This window comes from Anser brachyrhynchus (assembly GCF_964034855.1).
Source record: "Anser brachyrhynchus genome assembly, chromosome: 1".
Lineage (NCBI taxonomy): Eukaryota > Metazoa > Chordata > Aves > Anseriformes > Anatidae > Anser > Anser brachyrhynchus.
Genome location: NC_137694.1, coordinates 109,041,173 through 109,063,070, shown reverse-complemented (window position 1 = coordinate 109,063,070; position 21,898 = coordinate 109,041,173). Strand labels below are relative to the sequence as shown.

General features: G+C 37.2%; 1 protein-coding gene across 3 annotated transcripts in view; it reads right to left on the bottom strand.

Moving 5' to 3' along the window:
- The window catches only part of NCAM2 (neural cell adhesion molecule 2), a 288,588-nt gene that overhangs the window by 182,420 nt on the left and 84,270 nt on the right, over positions 1-21,898 (bottom strand). The window contains exon 1 of one of the 3 annotated variants that reach the window (XM_080579696.1): positions 10,321-10,348. The exons of the other annotated variants lie outside the window; for them this stretch is intronic. Within the exon in view, the coding sequence (XP_080435822.1) occupies positions 10,321-10,333 (13 nt within the window). The 5' untranslated portion in view covers positions 10,334-10,348. Of the gene's footprint in view, positions 1-10,320; positions 10,349-21,898 lie in introns of those variants that run through there. 3 annotated transcript variants of the gene reach the window in all.

Below are 21,898 nucleotides of genomic sequence, written 5' to 3'. Positions count from 1 at the left end.
ATATTTCCTAGTATTCTGCACAGTTTGTTTTGTAGTGATCCAAAAGATTCTCCCACAGGTTCTGCTAAGTTACTTCATTCTAATCAACCCAGTTACCTCTAGCTCTCTTTTCTGAAATATCTAAAATCTAGACGTTTTTACATCCAGCTGACAGTTTTGATTTCATCTATTTCATGTAGAAAAAACTCCCCACAAATCAGTCACCATATCACTGTATCTATTTCTTGTAGGCATGTTCCATGTTTTAGAGTTTACCAAGATTTTTCCCTCAGAGCAACACTAATTTTGTTTATACCCTTTTTTTAATTATCTTTCCTCTTACTTATTTTTTTCAAAACACCACAGCTTGGAAAACAAGTACTTTTTATTTCCTGTTTTTCTCTCTCTTTTTTTTTTTTTTCTGGTCAATGTATTTTTCTACTTTGCACATCACTCATTTCCCTCCAGACATTAGCAAGCATCTACATTTCTCCCCAGTTCCAAATTGCAATTACTACCTTTCTTCTTTCTTTAATATCTATTCCCCTTAGTGCTAAGTATCTCAGAGATGGTCAATGAGTCACTGCTTCAGTTCTGGCAGGACAAAGTTCCAGATAATTAAGTAAAACTTTTTGTAATATATGAATGTCTCAAAGGCAGAAAATTCTGCTTTTTACTCCTGCTCAGCTTCTACATGTTTTTCTTCCCGTAGCTAGCCTTACAGCTGATGAGTAGAAGTATAAAACAGTGTTGCATTTTAATTCTGAGTGCATTGGAGGTATTTACTAAGACAAATTAAAGGGGAACTTCCTTTAGAATTGTCATGTAATTACAAAGTCAACAACTTCTGCTTACCCACTAATTACAGAAAATTGTGTTTGATAGCTGCATAATTCGCTCATATTTGCAAATATTTGCTCTTTAGTGCTGTTCAAAGGATATTTCAAGATGTCTGCTCAATTCTTCTGAATTTAAACATATGCATAACATAAATAAAACATACCATATTCCATTGGATCGCTTTTATGTATCTGAAAATTTAATTTACATTACTTCAATTCTTCAGTTAAATGCAATTTCCTGCAGTTTAATCTCCTTCAGCAGACTTGCATGATTTTATAACAATGTGAAATGAGCATCAAAACTGTACATCCTGCCACAAAGTCAAATCCTACATTGTTTAGTTTATTTCGTCTGAACTTGTATAGATTGGTCCAGACTTGCACTTGTTTACTCTCTCACACACAGAAAGACAAGCTGCAGTGCCTGCAAAACAACAGTTATATGCTTATCCAGGAGGATAAAAAACACAGGATTCCAAAGGGAAAAAAAAATACTCCTCAAGAATTACATTTTGAATAATTGCCATTATATTAACTAGTTACCCAATAATTTGAGAGCAGCTAGAGAGGAGTCTAAACCTAAGCCACCACACCTGGTGAAGCTGTACTTCATAGAATGATAGAATATCCTGAGTTGGAAGGGACCCACAAGGATCATCAAGTCCAACTCCTGGCTCCACACAGAACCACCCAAAAATCAGACCATGTGTCAGAGAGCATTGTCCAAGTGGTTCTTGACCTCCACCAAGCTCAGTGCCACAACCACTGCCCTGGGGAGCCTGTCCCAGTGCCCGACCACCCTCTGGGTGCAGAACCTTTCCCTAACACCCAGCCTGACCCTCCCCTGTCCCAGCCCCATGCCGTTCCCTCGGGTCCTGTCGCTGTCCCCAGAGAGCAGAGCTCAGCGCCTGCCCCTCCGCTCCGCTTGTGAGGGAGCTGCAGGCACAGCCTCATGCCATTCCCTTGAGTCAACAAGAGACCTGTTCCCTCAGGTATTTAAGTAGAAAGCGCCCACCGATAATGGTTCTCAAAGATTTTTCTCCTCCTCAAGAGTCTCATGGACTCATTCCATTACTAAATATTTCATAATGAGGAAAAATCCTCATTCTACATGACAAGAAGAGATTGTCTATTACAAACTTGTCTGCGGTTGACTGGCTGTGGCTGACCCTCGGCCTAGTTCATCTCACGGGGGCTGTGGTATGGGGCTGGTCAGAGATGGAGGCACCTGCACAGCCCTGGAGGCCCAGCCTCCAGAGGCCACCCTCTTCCATCATCCCTGTGCCCTGACAAATAGGCCCTGAAAAGCATGACCAAGAAAGAATAGCAGACGTGGTCATGAATGAGCTTTTGAAGGAGCTTAACATATGAGGGGGGATGAGGGGGAGGGAAGAGAAAAGGGGGAGAGGGGAAGAGGAGAAGAAGGAACAGAAATATAAAGGAAGTGTGCTTAGCCAGACTTAGATTAAATTTTTAGAAACTTATAGCAGGATTATGTGGCAAACAGACTAGAGGGTGAAATTTATTTTTCTTTTGCTTTGCTCTGATTCTTTATTCAGTTTGTAGCTGGCTCACAAGAATAAATTACTCTTATTATTTTTCTCTGGTTAGAAATGTCAGTATGTAAAGAGAAGCTAACCTCTTTGACTTGCTGTGTTGTTTTTACCCTGGTGACAGGAGGCCCAAAATACTCTCTTTCCAGCATAGCTGCTGTTTTTTTGTTTGTTTGCTTGTTTGTTTTTTCTCTTTGAAAGCCACATATTAGAAAGAGGTAATTCTGGAAATAGGGAATATAGACACTGTACATAAATGCATATACATTTCTGTGTACTTATGTATGTAAGTGTAAATAAATATGCCACAATAAACTCTGATACTGCTATTATTGATTCAGCATCTCCAGAAGCAGAAGAGACAGGAAATAAAGATGAACTATTCTTTCATAAAGTGTCAGCTGCTAAACTGCTCATTCACATATAGTCTGTTGCTACGTGTTCCCTCCCTTTCTCCTTTCACCTTTATCTACGTTTTGTAACTAGGATGCAAGTAACAGGCAATCTAAAAGATCACAAGAAGTGAGGCTTCAACTTTAGGAAAAAGTAATCTGGATTTAATGTCACTATGATGGATGAATCTTTTTGAGCTACATATGAAATTAAATTTCTGGAACCAAAAAGCCTCAGGCATTTCTGCTACTCTTACATTATATTGTGTATGACGCAGGAAACACTATGTTGCTAATGGGATTATTACATATTAAAAATAGATAATCCAGAATGAACTCTACTAGCCTGTTTTAGTTTTGTGCATACAAATAAATTCATATTTTGCAAAACTGCCATCTCACTGCCTACATGGCTTTCAGATCTGAAATGTGAAGCATTTAATTTTCTTACTTATCACTGAAAATGCCATGGTGAGTTCATGCAGCACTTAAATCCCTACCCCTGTGTAAAATGAACAATGGCCATTTTTTTAATTTAACAAACAAACAAAAACAACAAAAAAACATACAAGACATTTTTATTACTTTGATCTTAAAGCAGAACTGCATAATTGTTAAACCCTCCTCATTTTGCTAAGTTATTTCATAGTCCTAGAGAGCAGGTTAGAGGAACCCTTGGCATTTAAGAGTAAACCCAACATTTCAAGTTCAAATACGTAACATGAAGTTCCTAAAAGCTGGCTTGGTATACGCAGAGAAACTAAGTAAATGTAAATCCCTATGTTTTAGACTAATGAAACAGGCAGAAATGAAATGAAGAAACGGCTGAAATTACCTCTTACTTTCTATCTATCCCCTGCATCTTTAAAATATCCCAAATATGTACATGTAAAAGCTCACATCACACACAAAAGAAAGAAGACTGGGCTTTGAATTTTTGTACTGTCATATTCAGACCTGGTAGAGGTAGTAGAGTCATACAGAGATGGTGCTTACAATGGGCATTGACAGGTATGAGTGAGTGATTTCTCAAACACTGGCAAATTATTGTCCAAAACCAGGCGAAAAGTCACTTCTGTTAGCTTCACTACATTCTATCAGTGCTATGAGAAACTCTGAAAATGGAATACCTCAAAACCTGGTGAAGTAGATCTTAAGAATACTTTAGATTGCAGGATTGTAGAAGTTGATTTGCTAGTAAGAAAGAACAGACAAAGAGGGGGGTTGAAGTAGAAAAGTTTTGATTTCACTAAGTCTTCTAAAATCTCAAACTAAAATGTATCTAAGTATATCTTTTAGAAAAAGCTTCAGTCCATGTATTTTTTTTTCCAAATGGAAATTACAGATGGGAATCAATAATTTGGATAGATTGTATTTTTTCAATAAATATTTTTAATTAAAACAACTGTTTATCCCCAATAGCTTGACTGAGACTTACATATAGTAGGATCTTAGCAAGACTGCCTTCATTGTATTTGCCATCATTAAAACATAATGGCCACAGGTACAGTGTTCTTGCTAAAAGGGCAATCACTTTGTTAACAGGTACTGTAATGTCACACGAAGTACAGACTGCCACTATTTAGTTTCAAAAATAACTCATCATTTTGCATCTTTTTGGAAAGAACTAAGACATCAATAAAAAAAAAATCAGATTCTTATGATGAATTAGTGCAGATGTATTTGAATTGCTATATTCTGAGTAATAACTTGCAGAATTAACTTCAAACCAGATTCCTAGAAATTGGCATTTTATAGTGTACTTCTGCCAAATCAACAAATACAGGCAAAGGCTACAGGATCTCAGGTGCCTACAATCTGAGACAGAGAAACTCCCAATTACAGTTAGATCAGAGAAGAGGCTGATGGTATGAATAAATGGTACAAAATTCAAGGTACATAGTGTAGATTACCTGTGGCTTCTAAAAGAGCAACTTTATTTGGCACTAATAGTGAGTATCTAATGCCTTGTCCTTATAATGAATAGATTCATCAGTACAAATCCCTTCCATTCTAGGAAAGGCACGTACTTTAGAAAAATAAATTAACCGAGTTTCTCACAGTGCTTCTCTACACTTCTGATCACAGGAGTTGAAATACAGATGTCTAAAACCAAGCAAGTGAACCCCGCCATATGTGCTTACATTTCTTTAAATTTCTTGTATACTGCTTTAAAAATATAAAAAGTACTTTGGCTAGAAATACCCATCACAAGACAAAGCAGTCTAGACATTTTAGTACACTTTCCTCTGGTTTAGACTTGCAAAGGTAGGTGATAAATTCTCTGACCTAACATTCTGAATACTTTTGCCTTTCTTACCTGGTTTTATGAACATTTTTTGACCATCTGTGGTGAGCCCTAATAAATTGATAACAGAAGACACTGTTTCAAGCTTTGAAAAGCTTAGACCTTGAATACTGAGTCATTGATTTGATAAGCATGCAAATGTTTCTTTTTGTCACTAGAACTCCACAAACATGGCCCTTCAGAAGTAAAAGAGACAATCTGACTGACAGGTACTATATAATAACCTGCAACATAATCTATTTGCCAGGAAGTAATTCATTAATTAAGAAAAAAGAAAAGAGGAAGTCATAATGTACTGTTAAGTAATTATTTGGCATCATTTATCTTGCTGTAAAAGGAAAAAAATGTCCCATCAAGAATTAAATTACTTGAAGGTGATGCATTATTTAGTATTACAGGAATTCTGATGCACTGTTTACTATTAGAGTTCATCTTATTTACTGAACCTTTTTTTCCCCCAATCCATCAACAATAAGCATGCTAAACAAGAGATAAACTATAAGAATAAGAAAAGAAAAATGTTGAACTATTTTTCTGAGGTATAGAAACTGGTTTAAATTCAATTCAGTTTTTCCTGGTAACAACTCCAAACACAAAACAAAAATCCAAAACAAATCATAACAAATAAAGCTATTAGTAGATGAATTATGAAAATAACTAACCTTAGATCAATTACGAAAATAACTAACCTGTACTCGCCCTGCTATCAACACCCTTTAAATCCCAATGTTCACTTTATTTTAGAAGTAAAGCTTCTACTTGTATGCACTGGCAAGACTTCCTTTTATCAGAAACCCCTTCTATAAACGCTGCATTTTCAAAACTTGGTGACAGCCTTGCCACCTTACCGTCTTACTTTACGGTCTTGTACACAGCCAGCACTATGGCTCAAAAAGCCATACAGGCAGTAGCAGTGAACAACCACAGTCATTTTTAAGCTCATTTGCATTTCTTTTTAAAAGGTAGCAATTGATTTCTAGAGAATTTGTATCTGTTAAATATATGGCAAACACATTTGGTGTCAACACCCAAAAGCTTTCAACATCCATGCTCATCTTTTCTAAAAATATGAAGAGTAGAAAAGCTTGTCTGAAAATAAATTTGGGCAGTAAAGTAGCGGAAACTATGAAATAAAATCTTAAAAAAATGTCTCTGGGAGATTTGTATGCTAATTCTAAGATGGTCTGTAAACTCCAATCAGCACTGTGTTTTGCTATCACATATTACTTTCTTTGTAATACAATAAAAAAGAGCATATTGAATTAGAAAATACTAATTTTGCACATAAACTACAATAAACATATTATAATTATCTATATTATAAATGAAAAAAATAACTTTAACTTACCTATTTGCAGTAACAATCAGGACATTATCAACCATATTGCAATTCAATGAAAGATGAATGAAGCCAGTTCATTGAAAGAAAAAAAAAAGAGAGACAAAACAGAAATGGAAAATTATTATTCATAGTCATCTCTGTTCCTGGTGTATATTAATAACGAAATCATTTTTTTTTCTTAAGGAAACATGTTCTACTTTAATGCCTCTTGATCCTTAAAATCTTGGTTTGTTACAATTTGCAATTCAGGAGTCAAAATTATGACAAGCAGTGACATACACATCACAGTGATTCATATACTTGCATTTTAGACAAGACTAGCAACTTTTTTGTACCAAGAATTTCATAAAACAAAATCTAGCTTAAGTTACCAAGCAATTAAGACATTTCTAATAGCCTGCAACATTTTTACAATATCTTAAATTTTAATAAATGAAAAAGATAACCATTAAGTATTTTAAAAGCTTTAAAACACAAAGTCTGACAGTGAATCCAACAGACAACACAGGGCAGAAAAATATTTCCACTGGAATTTTTTGTATTTTCAATTCGTGTAATTCCATGCCTCACATTTTCAATTATGGGGTCTTTAGCTCTTGGTATATACAACATTACAGGGTACAGTCCAGAGCTGAGGCTTCAAAACCATTCCAAAGCAGTTTGTTGGAAATTGTCAATATTTCCTAAAATAGGTCAAATTCAATTCACTTCCAAAATCGTTTTTCCAGTTCATCATCCAACTCTTTAATAAACTTAATGTAAGCTAACAAAAACATAAGTGCTAGGAATTCAAAGGAGATATGTATCCCAAGTTCAAGATGACTTGATATCCTGGGATCCCAAATAAATGGTCTCACATTCATAAATATATTTTATCTTGTAGAAGATTTCAAGACGTCTAGTTTTATTTTTAAAACAGAACCATGTAATCTTAAAAAACAAACAAAAAAAACAACAACAAAAAAAAACATAGAATTACCTTTCTAAAAGTAATTTTACAGTTATAAGTAGTTTAACACATCGGTAGTTCATTGAAACCCGAACTCTCCACTCTCTTCTCTAGGTTGGAAATTCTGAAAGATGTCATGGCTATTACTGCAACAATAAAGTTGTTCTTAAGATACTTAACCATAGATGTGCACTATTGCATAGACCCAGCAGAATTTCTCACAGAAATCTGATTTTTGTCTACTCCTCTTCCATCTCCATCCTTACCATAGAAAAAAAAAAACAACAGGGAAATTCAAGAACAGCTGAGTAGAAAAATCAGGAAAAGTACACTTCTGCTTATTTTTTAAGCTACTTTTCATCCACTTGCAGCTTACTATCTGGAGCAGAAACAAAAATGCAAAAGCTCATCTATATAAACATCATACATAATTTCATCACCATCCTTACTGTTTGGAAAACATACTCTGGACTTTCCCGCGATCAACAATTCAAGTCTTTTGACCCTCCTCCAGGCTAGGAAAATTTCTTTTCTGTTTTACTATCTGATAAATGAATCCACCCTACTGTTTTTTAGATACAGCTAGGGACATTTTTTTCTACTCTTCGTATGATTTCACTTAAACTTTATATCATAGCCATTTCTTTCACTAAATTATCTTCTCTCTGTTGAAGAACTTAATGTAAAAAAACATTATTGGAGAGAGTACTGCTGTACAAGTACAGAGATACTTACACGTAAATTACATTTGGTTAATGTTCTGGCCAGGCAAATCCATAAAAATGCTCTTCAGACACAGAAATTCATTTAGTATCTACATTGAAATACACGAAAGATTTGAAATTTCTGGATTTATCTGTTTTATCTGTGTGTGTGTGTGTTTTCTCTCAGGATTTGCCATCATTAAAGCACTTGCTTCTATATACCCTTTCCCCGATCTTTTTATACCCTGAAGTGCAATAAGGTCACTGAAGATAATACCTCATTTTGGGGATGGCTAATTCTGGTAGCCAAATGTTGACTCTGGTAGAGCACACAGGATTCCCAGAAATGTCTCTTGATGCCCTGTTTGCTTAATCTGTAGTCTTTTACCATAGATCACTCCTCTTTAGCTTGCAAAATCACAACCAAGAGTGAAGGACTAAGTATTTCTTAGGGTAAATGATGTTCATCACCCTATCCATTATGCCTTAGAGGGAAAAAAAAAAAAAAAAAGTCTTCTAATCAAGTTAATCTACATGATAACATGAACAAAAACAGAACATTCAAAAACACTTTGAAATGAAATGCACCAATTCATATGCTTTTTTATATGTGTTTACGTAAATTAACAGGTTGACAGCTGAAGGCAGTTATCACAGAAAACAGAACCCCCACAAATTGTCAGAAAACTTGAAACGCATGGTATTAACTAAATAATACATTTTCTCTGACACTAGATGATGTCAACATTCTGGTTTACTTAACATTGTTTCAAAAATCAGTAAGGCATAAATGAGTGACTGCCAAATTTTGAGAAATCTTCAGTTGCCCCCTGACAAAGAGAGCCTCTTTGGCACCTACAGTCATGACACTGTAGTAGTTATCCTGAACCTTTTAACCATCCTCAAAGTGACACTGACAATTGGTATAGTCAGTGGAAGAACTGTATCATAAGAACCATATAAATTCTTTTTTTATTATTATTATTTCAATAAACCATTTAGAAAGGGATAATACATATTTGATAGGACACCATAAAGTAAGCATCTAGACTTACGTTGCAGCATTACTTGAATGGTACAATTATACTGATAATAAAACCATTAATGAAACTGAATAAAATAATATTGCCCTGTTTATTTATCAGTCGGTGGTGGTGGTTGTCTCACCACAGCATCCTCTAGCCTTCCATCAAGTACATCCTCATCAAGCTCCATCCTCATGAAGTACAGCGGTAGAATATGCTTGGTTCTTTCTACAGACTTTTTCATACACTTCTGTTAGCATCTCCTCTCTTTCTTTCCATAACTGCCTACACCTTTTCTGCTCCTACTATCTAACAATTGCTGGATCTTGTACAGTTTAGAAATATTCCCCTTTCTCTATACCATCAATTTTCTTTCTCACTTTCATTTTCTTTTATGATGGCTGTATACAGTTCTGCACTTGTAGGCTTCTTTGCAGGCTTTATTTTCCAAACTATCATTTATGCTTCAATTTGTCATTTTAAATTGCTGTACTGAATAAATAAGGTACTTCAAATGAGACTTAGTCTTTATTTCTTTGGTAGACAACAATAGTTCTACTAATGGCATCTAATAGAATACAGTCTCAAAAATACAGTTTTTATTCCATTACCATAATATACAATACACAGATAATTCTCTTAGGACTCCTGTTAAAACATTGTAGTCCTGTTCCTTAATAATTTATGTATCTGATTCATATATGAGATGCTACACAGATGTGCAACTTATTATAAAATTGGATTCTAATTCAACAAATGAAGCAACTCAACTGCCCTACACAAACGGAACACGCCCTACTTCCATATGCACTCTTTTAAGGTCTTGTCTGTGTTCCCAAACTTTTAGTCTAAATGAATGTCTATTCTTTCTAATGTAATATGTAATGAAGATATTTCTATTACTTCAGACAGGGAAGGAGACACCAAAATAAGAGAACTGCCCCTGTTCCTGTTCAAAGGACCACTTAAGCTTTTTTTTTTTTTTTTTTTTTTTTTCCACTTAATAAAAATTACATGGAATGCACAAACACCACTGGAAAAAGAGGCAGACTCCTCTTTTATACCCGTTTAGCCACCTATTTCACTTTTGGCTGTAATATAGTCCTGCTTGAACTGCGTGTGAAAATATCCTGTTGCCAGTATTCATCTAGCTGTCTGGGCTTAAAGCTGTGACTGGGAAACAGGAGACATAAGATGAAATTTCTTCAGGTTGGAATAGTACTCACATTGCCAGGACATTCTGAAATTTGTCTGCACTGCTTCCCCTTCCCACCAATCACTTGGAGTTCTGAAATGAAAGTGGTTAACTTTGCACTGAATCCAATGTACTTTGAATGATTTACCATCATTTCTGCATTAAACAAGCCTCAACAGAGGCTAGGTAGAGATTAGGCATTTCTTTTCAGTCTCCAAATCGCAACTGAAACAGGACAGGCAATCAGTCTGCTTCTCAGTATAAACAAGGAAGACTAGTTAAAAGAGATAAGCATTCTTTGCTCCAAAACATGAGCTGCTTTTAGACCTCAAGGGTGAGGTTGAGTTTAGACTTAGTGTTAGAGAACTGGGATTTGGGTAGACTCTAACAACCAGGGATACTGCCTACATAGTACTATACAACTCCCTCCAATTTAACAAAGATAACAACAACAACAAAAAAGAATTAGCTTTCTTATTCCTATCAAACTTGTCATAAATCTAAAAGCTAATATAGCAATGTTTCAATAGGTATACTTTCTGAAACATACATACTGTTACGTTATTCTCTGCCTCATTGACTTTTTCTGTTCTCATTATTTTATTCTCACAAAATTTTACAAAAGAGTCATAGTTTTATAACATCAATCCATTAACATTTTCAAATGGCATTTTATTATTATTTGCATCCCTTTAACAGTAAGCAAACCACTCCTCACAACTTTTTATATAAAGATGGCATAAAGGCAGCTGTACAGTAAATGCATGTGAAGAATGCTATAAATAGAATAAGATAAAAAAGATTAAATTGAGTAAAAGAATCTCCCATTTTCTTGGTTAGCTGAGACACAAAGTAGAAAAGTATCTCATCTATGAGCTCAAAAGAACATTTTGACAGAGCAAGGCATGTGTCTCAACTATCCTTTACATGCAATGACCAAAAGCACTTTCTAAGTAATCCTCAGTTCTCCTTTCACCTCTGTTTCCTCCTATTCTAACAGGCTCTTAGCTTTGATCCTAGTCCAGAGCCAATTAAAGACAACTGCTTAGAAATTAAGCAGATTTCATTTTCTGCAGGAATGCTTTAGCACTTGCAGAGGTTAGCAGAAGCCAGAGATTTTAGGAAGAATGAGGTTGTGTGCCTTATATCCTCAATTCCCACTATACGGCGTCTTTTGTCTTTTATGTGTAGGACCAACAATCTCTAGACTATTCTTAAAATCACAGGCTTTCTCTCTCTTCACACAGGTGCAGAGACTTCTGCTTACCTAGTACATATTCCTAGGTAATGGAAAAGGGGAAAGGAAGGATACGCAGAAAGCCTCTAACACTCTTCCTGCTGTAGAGAGGAGTGCCCCTAGAAACCAACATAAATAGTCCTGATTTTCATGACTAACTCCATCTCTAATTGAATAAGTAGCTCCCAGCACTAACCATTGCCTCATGCACACCAAGAAAATCAATCTTCATTTCCCAGGTCCAGCTGAAATAAAGACTAGAGTCTAACCTGCAGTTGCCAATCTTTCTTGCACTAAAATCCAGTGATTAAATTTACAAGGAACTATAGCCTTCTAAAATAAAGAGTTTGAAAGAAAAGGTATGTATGTCTACTTCAAAGGCTTCAAATTAAAAAACATACAAAAAGGTCCCTCCAAGTGTTCTAGACATGGTCCTGGAAACAGCATTTTTTCTGACAACCTTGTCAGAAAAAAAATAACTGAGATGAAAGGGTTCGCATCACTTCTAAGATATTAAAGGTTTTCTAGACTTTATCCCGTGATTCTACTTCTACTTCAGAAATTAAAGCAAAAAGGCATTCAGCAAAATCATTATTATTTGCGCTTACATGTAAAAAGCTTAGAAATAAATAAAACACAATCTGTTATTTCCTTTAGATCCTATGACTTGACATATATATAGAAAATCAGTATAACTCCCATCCCAACCCCGTAAATTTCAAATAAGCCTTCAACAGCTTACAAAATGTTTATGTACTGTAGAAATTACTGTAGCTTCATTCCTTGTATGCTGGATTAGCACCACCTTTTAAAACAGCATATATTAACCTGTGTGACTGATTTGTCAAAAGAAGTAACAAGTCTTTTCAGTAACAGACTTCTATCAGTATATCACCATATATCATCATTTCCTGACATGTTATTTAATAGAATCAATATTTACTCATCTCTTTGATTCAAGTTCAAAAAAAAAAAATACAACACAGCAGGGCACGAGCAATGCAGGAGGTTTCTGCAGAGCACTGACAGCTTCCTGACCCTTGTGACAGAGAGGCCAGAGAGATGTGCTCTGCTGGACTTCATACTCAGCATCAAGGAGGGGATCACTGGGGATATGAAGGTCAAAGGCAGCCTTGGCTGCAGTGACCACAAGATGCTGGAGTTCAGGACCTTGAAAGGGAGCAAGGGAAAAAACAAGATCATCAAACTGAACTTCAGAAAAGTAGACTTTGGCCTCTTCAAGGATTTGCTTGCAAGAGTCCCCATGGGGTAAGGCCCTGGAGGGAAGCGGGGCCCAGGAAAGCTGGTTAATATTCAAGGATCACCTCCTCCAAGATTAAGAGCGGTCCATCCCAATGAGTAGGGTATCAGAAAAAAGGCCAGGAGGCCTGAGTAGTTGAACAAGGAGCTCCTGGCCAAACTCAAACAAAAAAAGGAAACATACAGAGGGTGGAAGCAAGGACCCAGAAGGAATACAGAGACACTATCCCAGCATGCAGACACGGGGTTATGAAAGACAAAGACAAAGAAAAAGACAAAGACAAAAGAAAGGTATAAGTACGTAAGTGAAAAAAAGGAGGACTAGAAAACATGCGGGCCTGCAACGGAATTGGGAGGGGGGGGGGGGGGGGGGGCTCTGGTGACAATGGAGATGGAAAAGGGTGAGGTACTGAATGCCGCCTTCATCTCAGTCTTTACAAGCAAGACCAGCCTTCAGGAATCCCAAGCAGACTGGAGCAAGGAAGATGTACCTTTGGTGAAATTGTGTCAGGCAATATTTAAGTAAACTGCACACATGTAAGCCTGTGGGGCCTGATGGGATGCATGCACAAATACTGAGGTAGCTGGAAGATGTCACTGCAAAGATGTTCTCAATAGTCTTTGAATGATCATGGCAACTGGGAAAAGTCCCTGAGACTGAAGGAAAGCAAATGCCACTCCTATCTTCAGGAAGGGCAAGAAGGAGCACCCAGGGAACTACCTGCTGTTCAGCCTCACCTTGATGACTGGGGAAGTGACTGAGCAGCTAATCCTGGGAACTATTTCTGGTCATATGAAGGACAAAAAAGTCATCAGGAATAGTCAGTATGGATTCACCAAGTGGAAGTTATGCTCGACCAACTTGATAACCTTCGACAGTGAAGTGACTGGCCTGGTAGATGACAGGAGAACACTGGATATTGTCTACTTGGACAACAGGTAAGGCTTTCAACACTGTCTCCTGTAAGATCCTCACAGAGAAGCTGTTGATGTGAGCTGGATGAACAGATAGTGAAGTAGACTGAAAACTAGCTGAGCAGCCAGGCTCAGAGGCCCAAAAGGTAGCACCAAGTCTTGATGAAGGCCAGTAACTAGCTGTGTACCCCAGGGGTGAACACTGGGTCCTGTTCAACATCTTCATTAATGATCTGGATGAAGAGGTAGATCATTCCCTCAGCAAGTTTGCAGATGACACAAAAGAGGGAGGAGGGGCTGATATGATAGAGGGCTGTGCTGGCATTCAAAGGAACCTCAACAGGCTGGAGAAATGGTCTGACAAGAACCTCATGAAGTTCAACAGAAGGAAGTACACAGTCCTGCACATGGAGAAGAAAAATCCCATGCACCAATATATGTTGTAGGCCACCCAGCTAGAAAGCAGCTTTGCAGAAAAGGACCTGGGCGTCCTGGTGGCCATCAAGTTGAACACGCACCAGCAATGTGCCCTTGCAGCAAAGAAGGATAATGATCACAGTATCACAGATTTCTAGGTTGGAAGAGACCTCAAGATCATCGAGTCCAACCTTCGACCTAACACTAAGTACTCCACTAAACCATATCGCTAAGCTCTACATCTAAACGTCTTTTAAAGACCTCCAGGGATGGTGACTCCACCACCTCCCTGGGCAGCCCGTTCCAATGCTTAATAACCCTTTCGGTAAAGAAGTACTTCCTAACATCCAACCTAAACCTCCCCTGTCACAACTTTCGCCCATTCCCCCTCGTCCTGTCACCAGGCACGTAGGAGAACAGACCAACCCCCACCTCCCTACAGCCTCCTTTAAGGTAACTGTAGAGAGCGATAAGGTCGCCCCTGAGCCTCCTCTTCTCCAGGCTGAACAACCCCAGCTCCCTCAGCCGCTCCTCGTAAGACTTGTTCTTCAGACCCCTCACCAGCTTGGTTGCCCTTCTCTGGACTCGCTCGAGCACGTCCATGTCCTTCCTGTAGCGAGGGGCCCAAAACTGAACACAGTACTCGAGGTGCAGCCTCACCAGAGCCGAGTACAGGGGCACAATCACTTCGCTAGACCTGCTGGCCACACTGCTTCTTATACAGGCCAGGATGCTGTTGGCCTTCTTGGCCACCTGAGCACACTGCTGGCTCATATTCAGCCGACTATCAACCAATACTCCCAGGTCCTTCTCGGCCAGGCAGCTTTCCAGCCACTCATCTCCCAGCCTGTAGCTCTGCTTGGGGTTGTTGCGCCCCAGGTGCAGGACCCGGCACTTGGCCTTGTTGAACTTCATACAGTTAATGTTGACTTAAAGTTAATGTTGACTTTAAACTTCATACAGTTGATGTTCTGGGCTGCATTAAAAGGAATGTTGCCAGCAGGTCAAGGGAGGTGACCCTTCACCTCTACTCAGCACTGGTGAGGCCACACCTGGAATATTGTGTCCAATTCAAGAACAACATGGACAAATGGGAGAGTCCAGCAGAGAGCCATGAAAATGATTAAGGGATTGGAATATCTTTCCAATAGAGAAAAGGCTGAGAGAGCTGGGACTGTTTAGCTTAGAGAATAGAAGACTCAGGGGGATCTCACCAATGCATACAAATTCCTGAAGGGAGGTTGTAAAGAAGATGGAGTCAGGCTCTTCTCAGTGGTGTCCAGTGATGTGGCAGGGCAGGAGGCAACTGACACAAACTGAAACACAGGTGTTGTCTGAACATCGAGATACACTTTTCCACTATGAAGGTGCCAGAGCACCAAAGCAGGTTGCTCAGAGAGTGGAGCCTCCCACCGTAGATATATTTAAAAGCTGCCTGAACACGGTCCTGAGAAACCTGCTCTAAGTGGCTGTGCTTAAGCAAGGGGTTGGACCAGATGACCCCCGGAGGTCCCTTCCCACCTCAACCATTCTCTGATTCTATAGCAGTACATCTACCTTTTAAATTTTTATTCAATGCAATTATTTCAAAAATTTCCCATCAGCAAGAAGAAATAAGTAGACAATTTACCTGCAGAGAGCCTATTTGACTTTCTGTGTTCTCAGCCTACTACTAATACAACAAATACAACATGTAAAAATGTTGTGAAGTCCTTAATTTTTTCAGTTAGAAAGTATAGTGAAAGAGAAGGCAAGATCATTCTTTCCACCAAACAGCACATGTTGTGTAATGTTTGTCATTTCAAACCAGTTTGGAAATCTGTTCAGTGAAGATCAGTTTCAAATGCAGCTATTTCAGCTGCAAGTGAAATGTTATCTTACTGTTGTTTTTGGAGAACAAATTCTTAGTAAACAGTTCCAGAGACACTGCAAAAGAAAAATGAATTGCTAAATAAATCATTAATCTAAATAAATGAATCTAAACAATTCCAATACATAGAATATTGGATAGAATACACAGAATACATAGATCTGCAGATAAAATACAAGCTAGATTCAAGCAGGTAGATTTAGAAGATTTCACCTTAAATAGATAGATTTAGTCTTTAGAAGATATCATCTTAAAAGAGGTTGGGAATGGAAACTGTCAGGTGCCACCTCTCCTGTCCTTGTTAGAAAGAGCTCTCACAGGACTCCCTCACAACACTGATACAAGCGAAGACTTGCCTGACCTGTGCTGAGCACAGAGGAAACGCAGACATGAGACAGAATGACAGAATGACAGAAATAGCAGGTTAATTGTCCTGCTCTAAAATGGAGTGATTAGATGTAAGACTGATCAATGGGGACCCCTGAAGAGCATGAATCACAGGATTTGCTACTCCTTTTATTTGCCCCCTATTGTCCTTGAAGCTCTTTCCTTTCACCATCCTTATCTTTCCAGATAAACAACCCAACCCCAATTACTTTTTCTGCATGGTACCAGGTTTTGCTACATTCATGTCCAACTTCGTTTATTTCTGACACTGTTATGCAGGCACTCTCAGCCTAATATAGTATCACTGATCAGGTTTTCTGAGCGCTGTTGTCCCTGCAAGGCTGTATAACTGCAAAGGGTCCCAAGACTCCCCTTCAGTTTTCTGCAAAGTGTGTCACAATTCCTCTTCAGCCACCTGAGAAATCCATTAGTTCCTCATGGCACTATTCATAACTTTTGTCAGCTTCTCACAGGTATCTGTCACATATAGAGATGTTTCATGCCAGCAGCTTCTTGTGTCTGTTCAATTAGCTTTACCTCAGTTAAGCTGCTGACTAATCAGCAGCCTCATCATCTCTGCCTGCAGCCCCAACACAACTTGGTTTTAAGACTGAAGTTTGGGAGAAACAGCTGTGAGCAGGGTTGGTCCTGGCTTAAGCAGATAGAGGACAGGTTGTTAGCAAATGTGCAAGTCTTTGTTACACTAGCATTTCAGAATGCTTCTCATTTCTCAGGCAGAAAGAGCACTTCCCTGTGAGAAGTCACACAGGCTAAGAAAAAAAAAATGTTTTATTTTTGTTACTGATTCTTCTTATATTAAAGACACCTGGCGTATCAGATATTATGACAACTTACTAAGCAAACTAGAACTTCAGTGAGGTAGAAACCTTGGTGTTCTACTTTGCAAGGGTTCCACTTTAAGTGCATAAAAAAGGTGCCACAAGCTCCTAGATCTTAGTTTTCTCTGTATAACTCTAATTCTGGTTGCAGTATTAATGGAATATTTTCAAGAACCCCACCAAGTCAGTATACAGCTGTCCCTATAATCCAACACAAGGTCTCACAGCTCTTGATAAAATAGAATTTACATGCTGTTAAATGCATTCCAGGTAATCAGCTCATGTCCACTCATACTGGTTAATCCTATTTTATGAATTCTGATAAAATAGTGCCAGCTCTAATACTCTTCATTTGCACAAATACAAAACCATCTCGATGTTAGCAATCTGTATTTCCTGATAGTGACTGCATTTTCCTTCTTCAATGGTGTTCCCAGAAAAGCATAAAACTGAAGTTGATATCTGCTCATCCTAAAGCTGTACAAAAAAAAAAAAAAAAAACCAAACTTAGCTTTTTTTTTTATTACGAAAAAGCCAGTTGTCTTCAGTTTGATTCTTCCTATAAAAGGACTGAAGAAATAAGCCTAGTAAACATTGGAAAACAACCCCCCCCCCCAAATGTGTTTGTGTGTGTGTGTGTGCAAAAGTTTCATAAAAGTTTCATTTCCAGAGTAACTGTGAAATTATATGAAAAAAAGATCCTTCTTCCGACTTCAGTATCTCTCTTTTAACAAGCACACAAAGGTTGAAGTACAGAAAAAAAATGATGATAATGTACAATTGGGCCAGTCTAAAAGTATGGTATTTGTACAGTTTTTTGTGAACTACAAGTCTGTGTTTAGACACTGCTATTCTAAACATGCTCTATAAACTTCTATTCTAAGCATAAACTTAACCTAGATTTTAAAACCATTAATTGTATTAGCAAAAGGTGGAAAGCCAGTCTAAAGGTACACATCTCTGTATGGATGCAGACCAAAACAGACCAAAAGGCAGTGAAAGAACATAAATGAAGAACAGCACTTGGTACACAATAAAAATAACATTGAGCTGATTAGCAAGTACATTTTACCTTCTCAGAACCAGGCCTTTTTAATCTTAAAATAAAAATGATATATAAAGAACTCTTATGTAATTATGTATACATAAACAACATTCAGGACTGCAAATATTTTAAACCTGCACATTTGTTTTGGTTATCTCAATTATTATAGTGATTACTTTTTCTCAGCTATATTGTTTCACATAAAGAAATCTACTACAAAAAATTGTGATGATATACACATGGTTTTATTTGCATTAGATGAAAATACAACTCTTGGAGGAAGTTTAGAGAGGACAGTATGATATATAGCTTGTAATTCAACACATTTGTTAATTTATTTCATTTTACCAAAGGCTTTTTATTTGGATTTGTGCAAAACAATGATACAAATAAATGATCTCTATGGAATGCAGGAGTATGTCAACTTATTAGAAGTTAATAAAAATCTTTTCCATCTGATTCTTTCCTGCATTATGTATAGATATCAGTGAACACTAAGAAGTACCCAGGCTATGTCTGTAAATGTAATCAGGGATGCCTGACAGATTTGAGCTCATGAATTTCTTGGGCATAAGAAAATCCAGTGGATAATCAAACCTACAATCAGCCATCGGACCATTCCGTCCTTGACTTCAGCTGTGCATAGCAACTTAATAAGAAATGCAAGGATGATTAGGATAGCTTCATTGGAAAATGAAAGGTTTAAAAAGGGCAGCAGAGATGGTTATGGGTCAGTAGTCTCATATGCCTGTTTTCATATAGTTGCATTTCCTAGCAAACGCGAACAGAATGATTAGTTAGGTAAATGGCAAGGTTTGAAAAACATCACCCCAGGGAGAAATAAAACCCATGAATGACTACAAGAATCAACTCAATAGCAAGAAAAAAGTACATTCAGTGAAACTATCAGCTCCATTTCGATCTATACTAATTTTATATCTGTGAATTTAACATACTCTGGTGATTCAAAAATGATGTGATTTTTTTTTAGTGTGTTTTGATATTATTATTTTTTTAATCAGCATTATATCACACAACTATTATGGATAACATTATTTCAGTACCACAGAGGAAAGAGAGGGAATGGGCATTTGGTAATTACTCACATAATCATAACAACTAAGGATAGAATAACCAATCAATTCCTTCTTTATTTTCTCTTTTATCCCCCCAAACCAATACTGCAATGCCTTTTAAGGACAAAAAACATTGTTTAAATTTGTTATTTGATATATGAGCCACCAATCCTTTTATTATTAAAGGATGTTCAGTGTCTCAGTTTAGGTTTTGTTCTGCCTATCCCTTTTTCCATTCCTTCCTGCCAGCAATGAACATCCTTTCAGAAGTGAAGGGGATTTACTCTCTTCCTCTATCAGAAATCATACATACAGTTATGAATTAACTTCAGCAGACAGATTAGGGCACTATGTTATCTCATAAGTCATTCGTAGCCTGGTGATGATCTGAATGAAGATAAATTTTATTTCTCTTGCTAATAATCCATCAGAGCCATAAACAGATTAAATATTGCTCCTAGATTTATTTACTTTTATTCACAAAGCAACTCGATGAAGAATAAAACAGAAACAAATAAAACCTAGACACAACTGGGATTGCTCCCAGGATGTCTCTCAACAAATGCCTTTGCATCTCTGTATTTGGCTTAATAAAATGCTTGTAATTATAATCAGCCAACAGCACTTCTGATTCCAGTAGTGTTGACTAGTAGAAAAACAGTGCCAGCTAGTTATTCTGTACTTACATAATTATCATCTCTGGCAAAATCAAGAGAAGGTAAGGATCTTTCTTTTTCCAGCTAGAAAATAAGACTTGATTCCTCCGTATTCCATTCTCTATTTCCTTTTCCTTGCCTTTTCCACTTTACTTACATATAGCTTCCTTTTCAGTCTGCTCACTCTTACTAGCCAAAGTACTTTCAAATATCTTTCTAATCAACATATGCATTTTTGAATCTGTCTTGTCACTTTTTGTGTGGTTTTAGTGTTATAAAAACAGTCTTAAGAGAAGCATTGCAATTTAAGATCTCTGTAACAGAACTGTTGCTATTTACAGACAAACAAGTGAGAGCTGTTTCTGTCTTATAACACCTGATTTCAATAAATAAAAATAAAATAACCTTTATACATTATATTTTAGAGTAAGATATAAAATATAGTAACATTAAATTGTTGGTTTTTCCACAAAGTGAACAGTTCCTTATGTAGATAATATTTCTATGAACAGATTAAGTTGGTTGCTGAACATTAATAAACAATCTAGTAATTCTTCAGGGATTGTACAGCAGTATTACCTACTAAAAGGAGCTATTTACTTTTGGCATATAAACTTAAGTAATTAATCAAAAATTACTGTACTGCATTTCTCTAGCAACACCACCCTCTAAGGAATACTCAATTACTTTGTTTGCAATACCACGTTTCTTAAAAAGGGAATTAGTATCTTTCTAAAATACAAATTCCTTCTTCACTGACAGTCTTGAACAGAAAAGAAGAGAAAACTGTGTGTAAAAAACCTCCCATATTAGGATTGTGGTTCATAACAGAGCAAAAAGTACAGATATTTATTACACGTTTTAACACAACATTTGAGGGAAAAGTATTTGTAATTTATTTATTTTTTCCTAAGTGGAATCTCTACCTAGAACTGTAAATGTATGGTGAGGCTGTCAGCGCAAACCACCTGTCCCAGTGTGCTTCCAGCCCTGAGTGCTTAAAGGCAGCCTGAAGCCAGTCTAGGAGGACACTGGTCCCCAGGAGCGTCGCCTCATGCAGCCCAGGCTGAACCTGAGGTCCCTGGGGTGTGCTCTTAAGGGAGCCCAGGACACCAGCCATCACCAGGGCTGTCACTACCAGACCTCAGGCTCAGACAAAAAGGTCAGTTTTTACCAAATGACTCCTGGGCATTGACTTGCTGTTGCAGGGGTAGGCATGCACTATTTGGCCTATTTCAGAATGATCTCAGCTGTTCATCTATAACTAACTATCATTTATTAGGTCATATATATGTATTTTTAAAGATACTTTGAGAGGTGCTCTACATAATTATTTTTTCTGTATCAGAAAGCAATTGATTTGATAAATTGAGAAGAGAGAGCATTCCCTCACTGACTAATATATACAAATGTTCTGTGACTAACGTTCTATGTACATGACTAATATGCACAAACAAAAACAGTTTTGCAGCTGGAAAGTTCAGCTCTTCCTTTTTCTTTAGCATTTTTTTTCCGAATATGAAAGATCCTAGATGCTATATATAAAAATGTATTTTTAATTGAAATATTCAACCAAGTATTTTAAAACGTGTTTAAGTTACAAGGCAATAAGGTTCTTCTTCATATGAATTTCTCCACCCACCACAGTCTAGCCAGGTAATGATTACCCAGTGTAAGACTCAGGTTTAGGAGGGTCTAGGTTCTGCTGTGGTCATCGAAAAATCTTTTTTTTCGCCATATTTTATGTTTCTTTGCCATGTTTTCTGAAGCTCAGTTATTGCACTAATTACTGCATGAAACAGGAGACTAGATTGCAAAGCAGTACTTTTGCTGTGTGAATCGTAAATTCTTTTAAAGTGGGAAAAATGCCATACCTATTCGAGCAAGTTTCATTCAATAAAAGACTC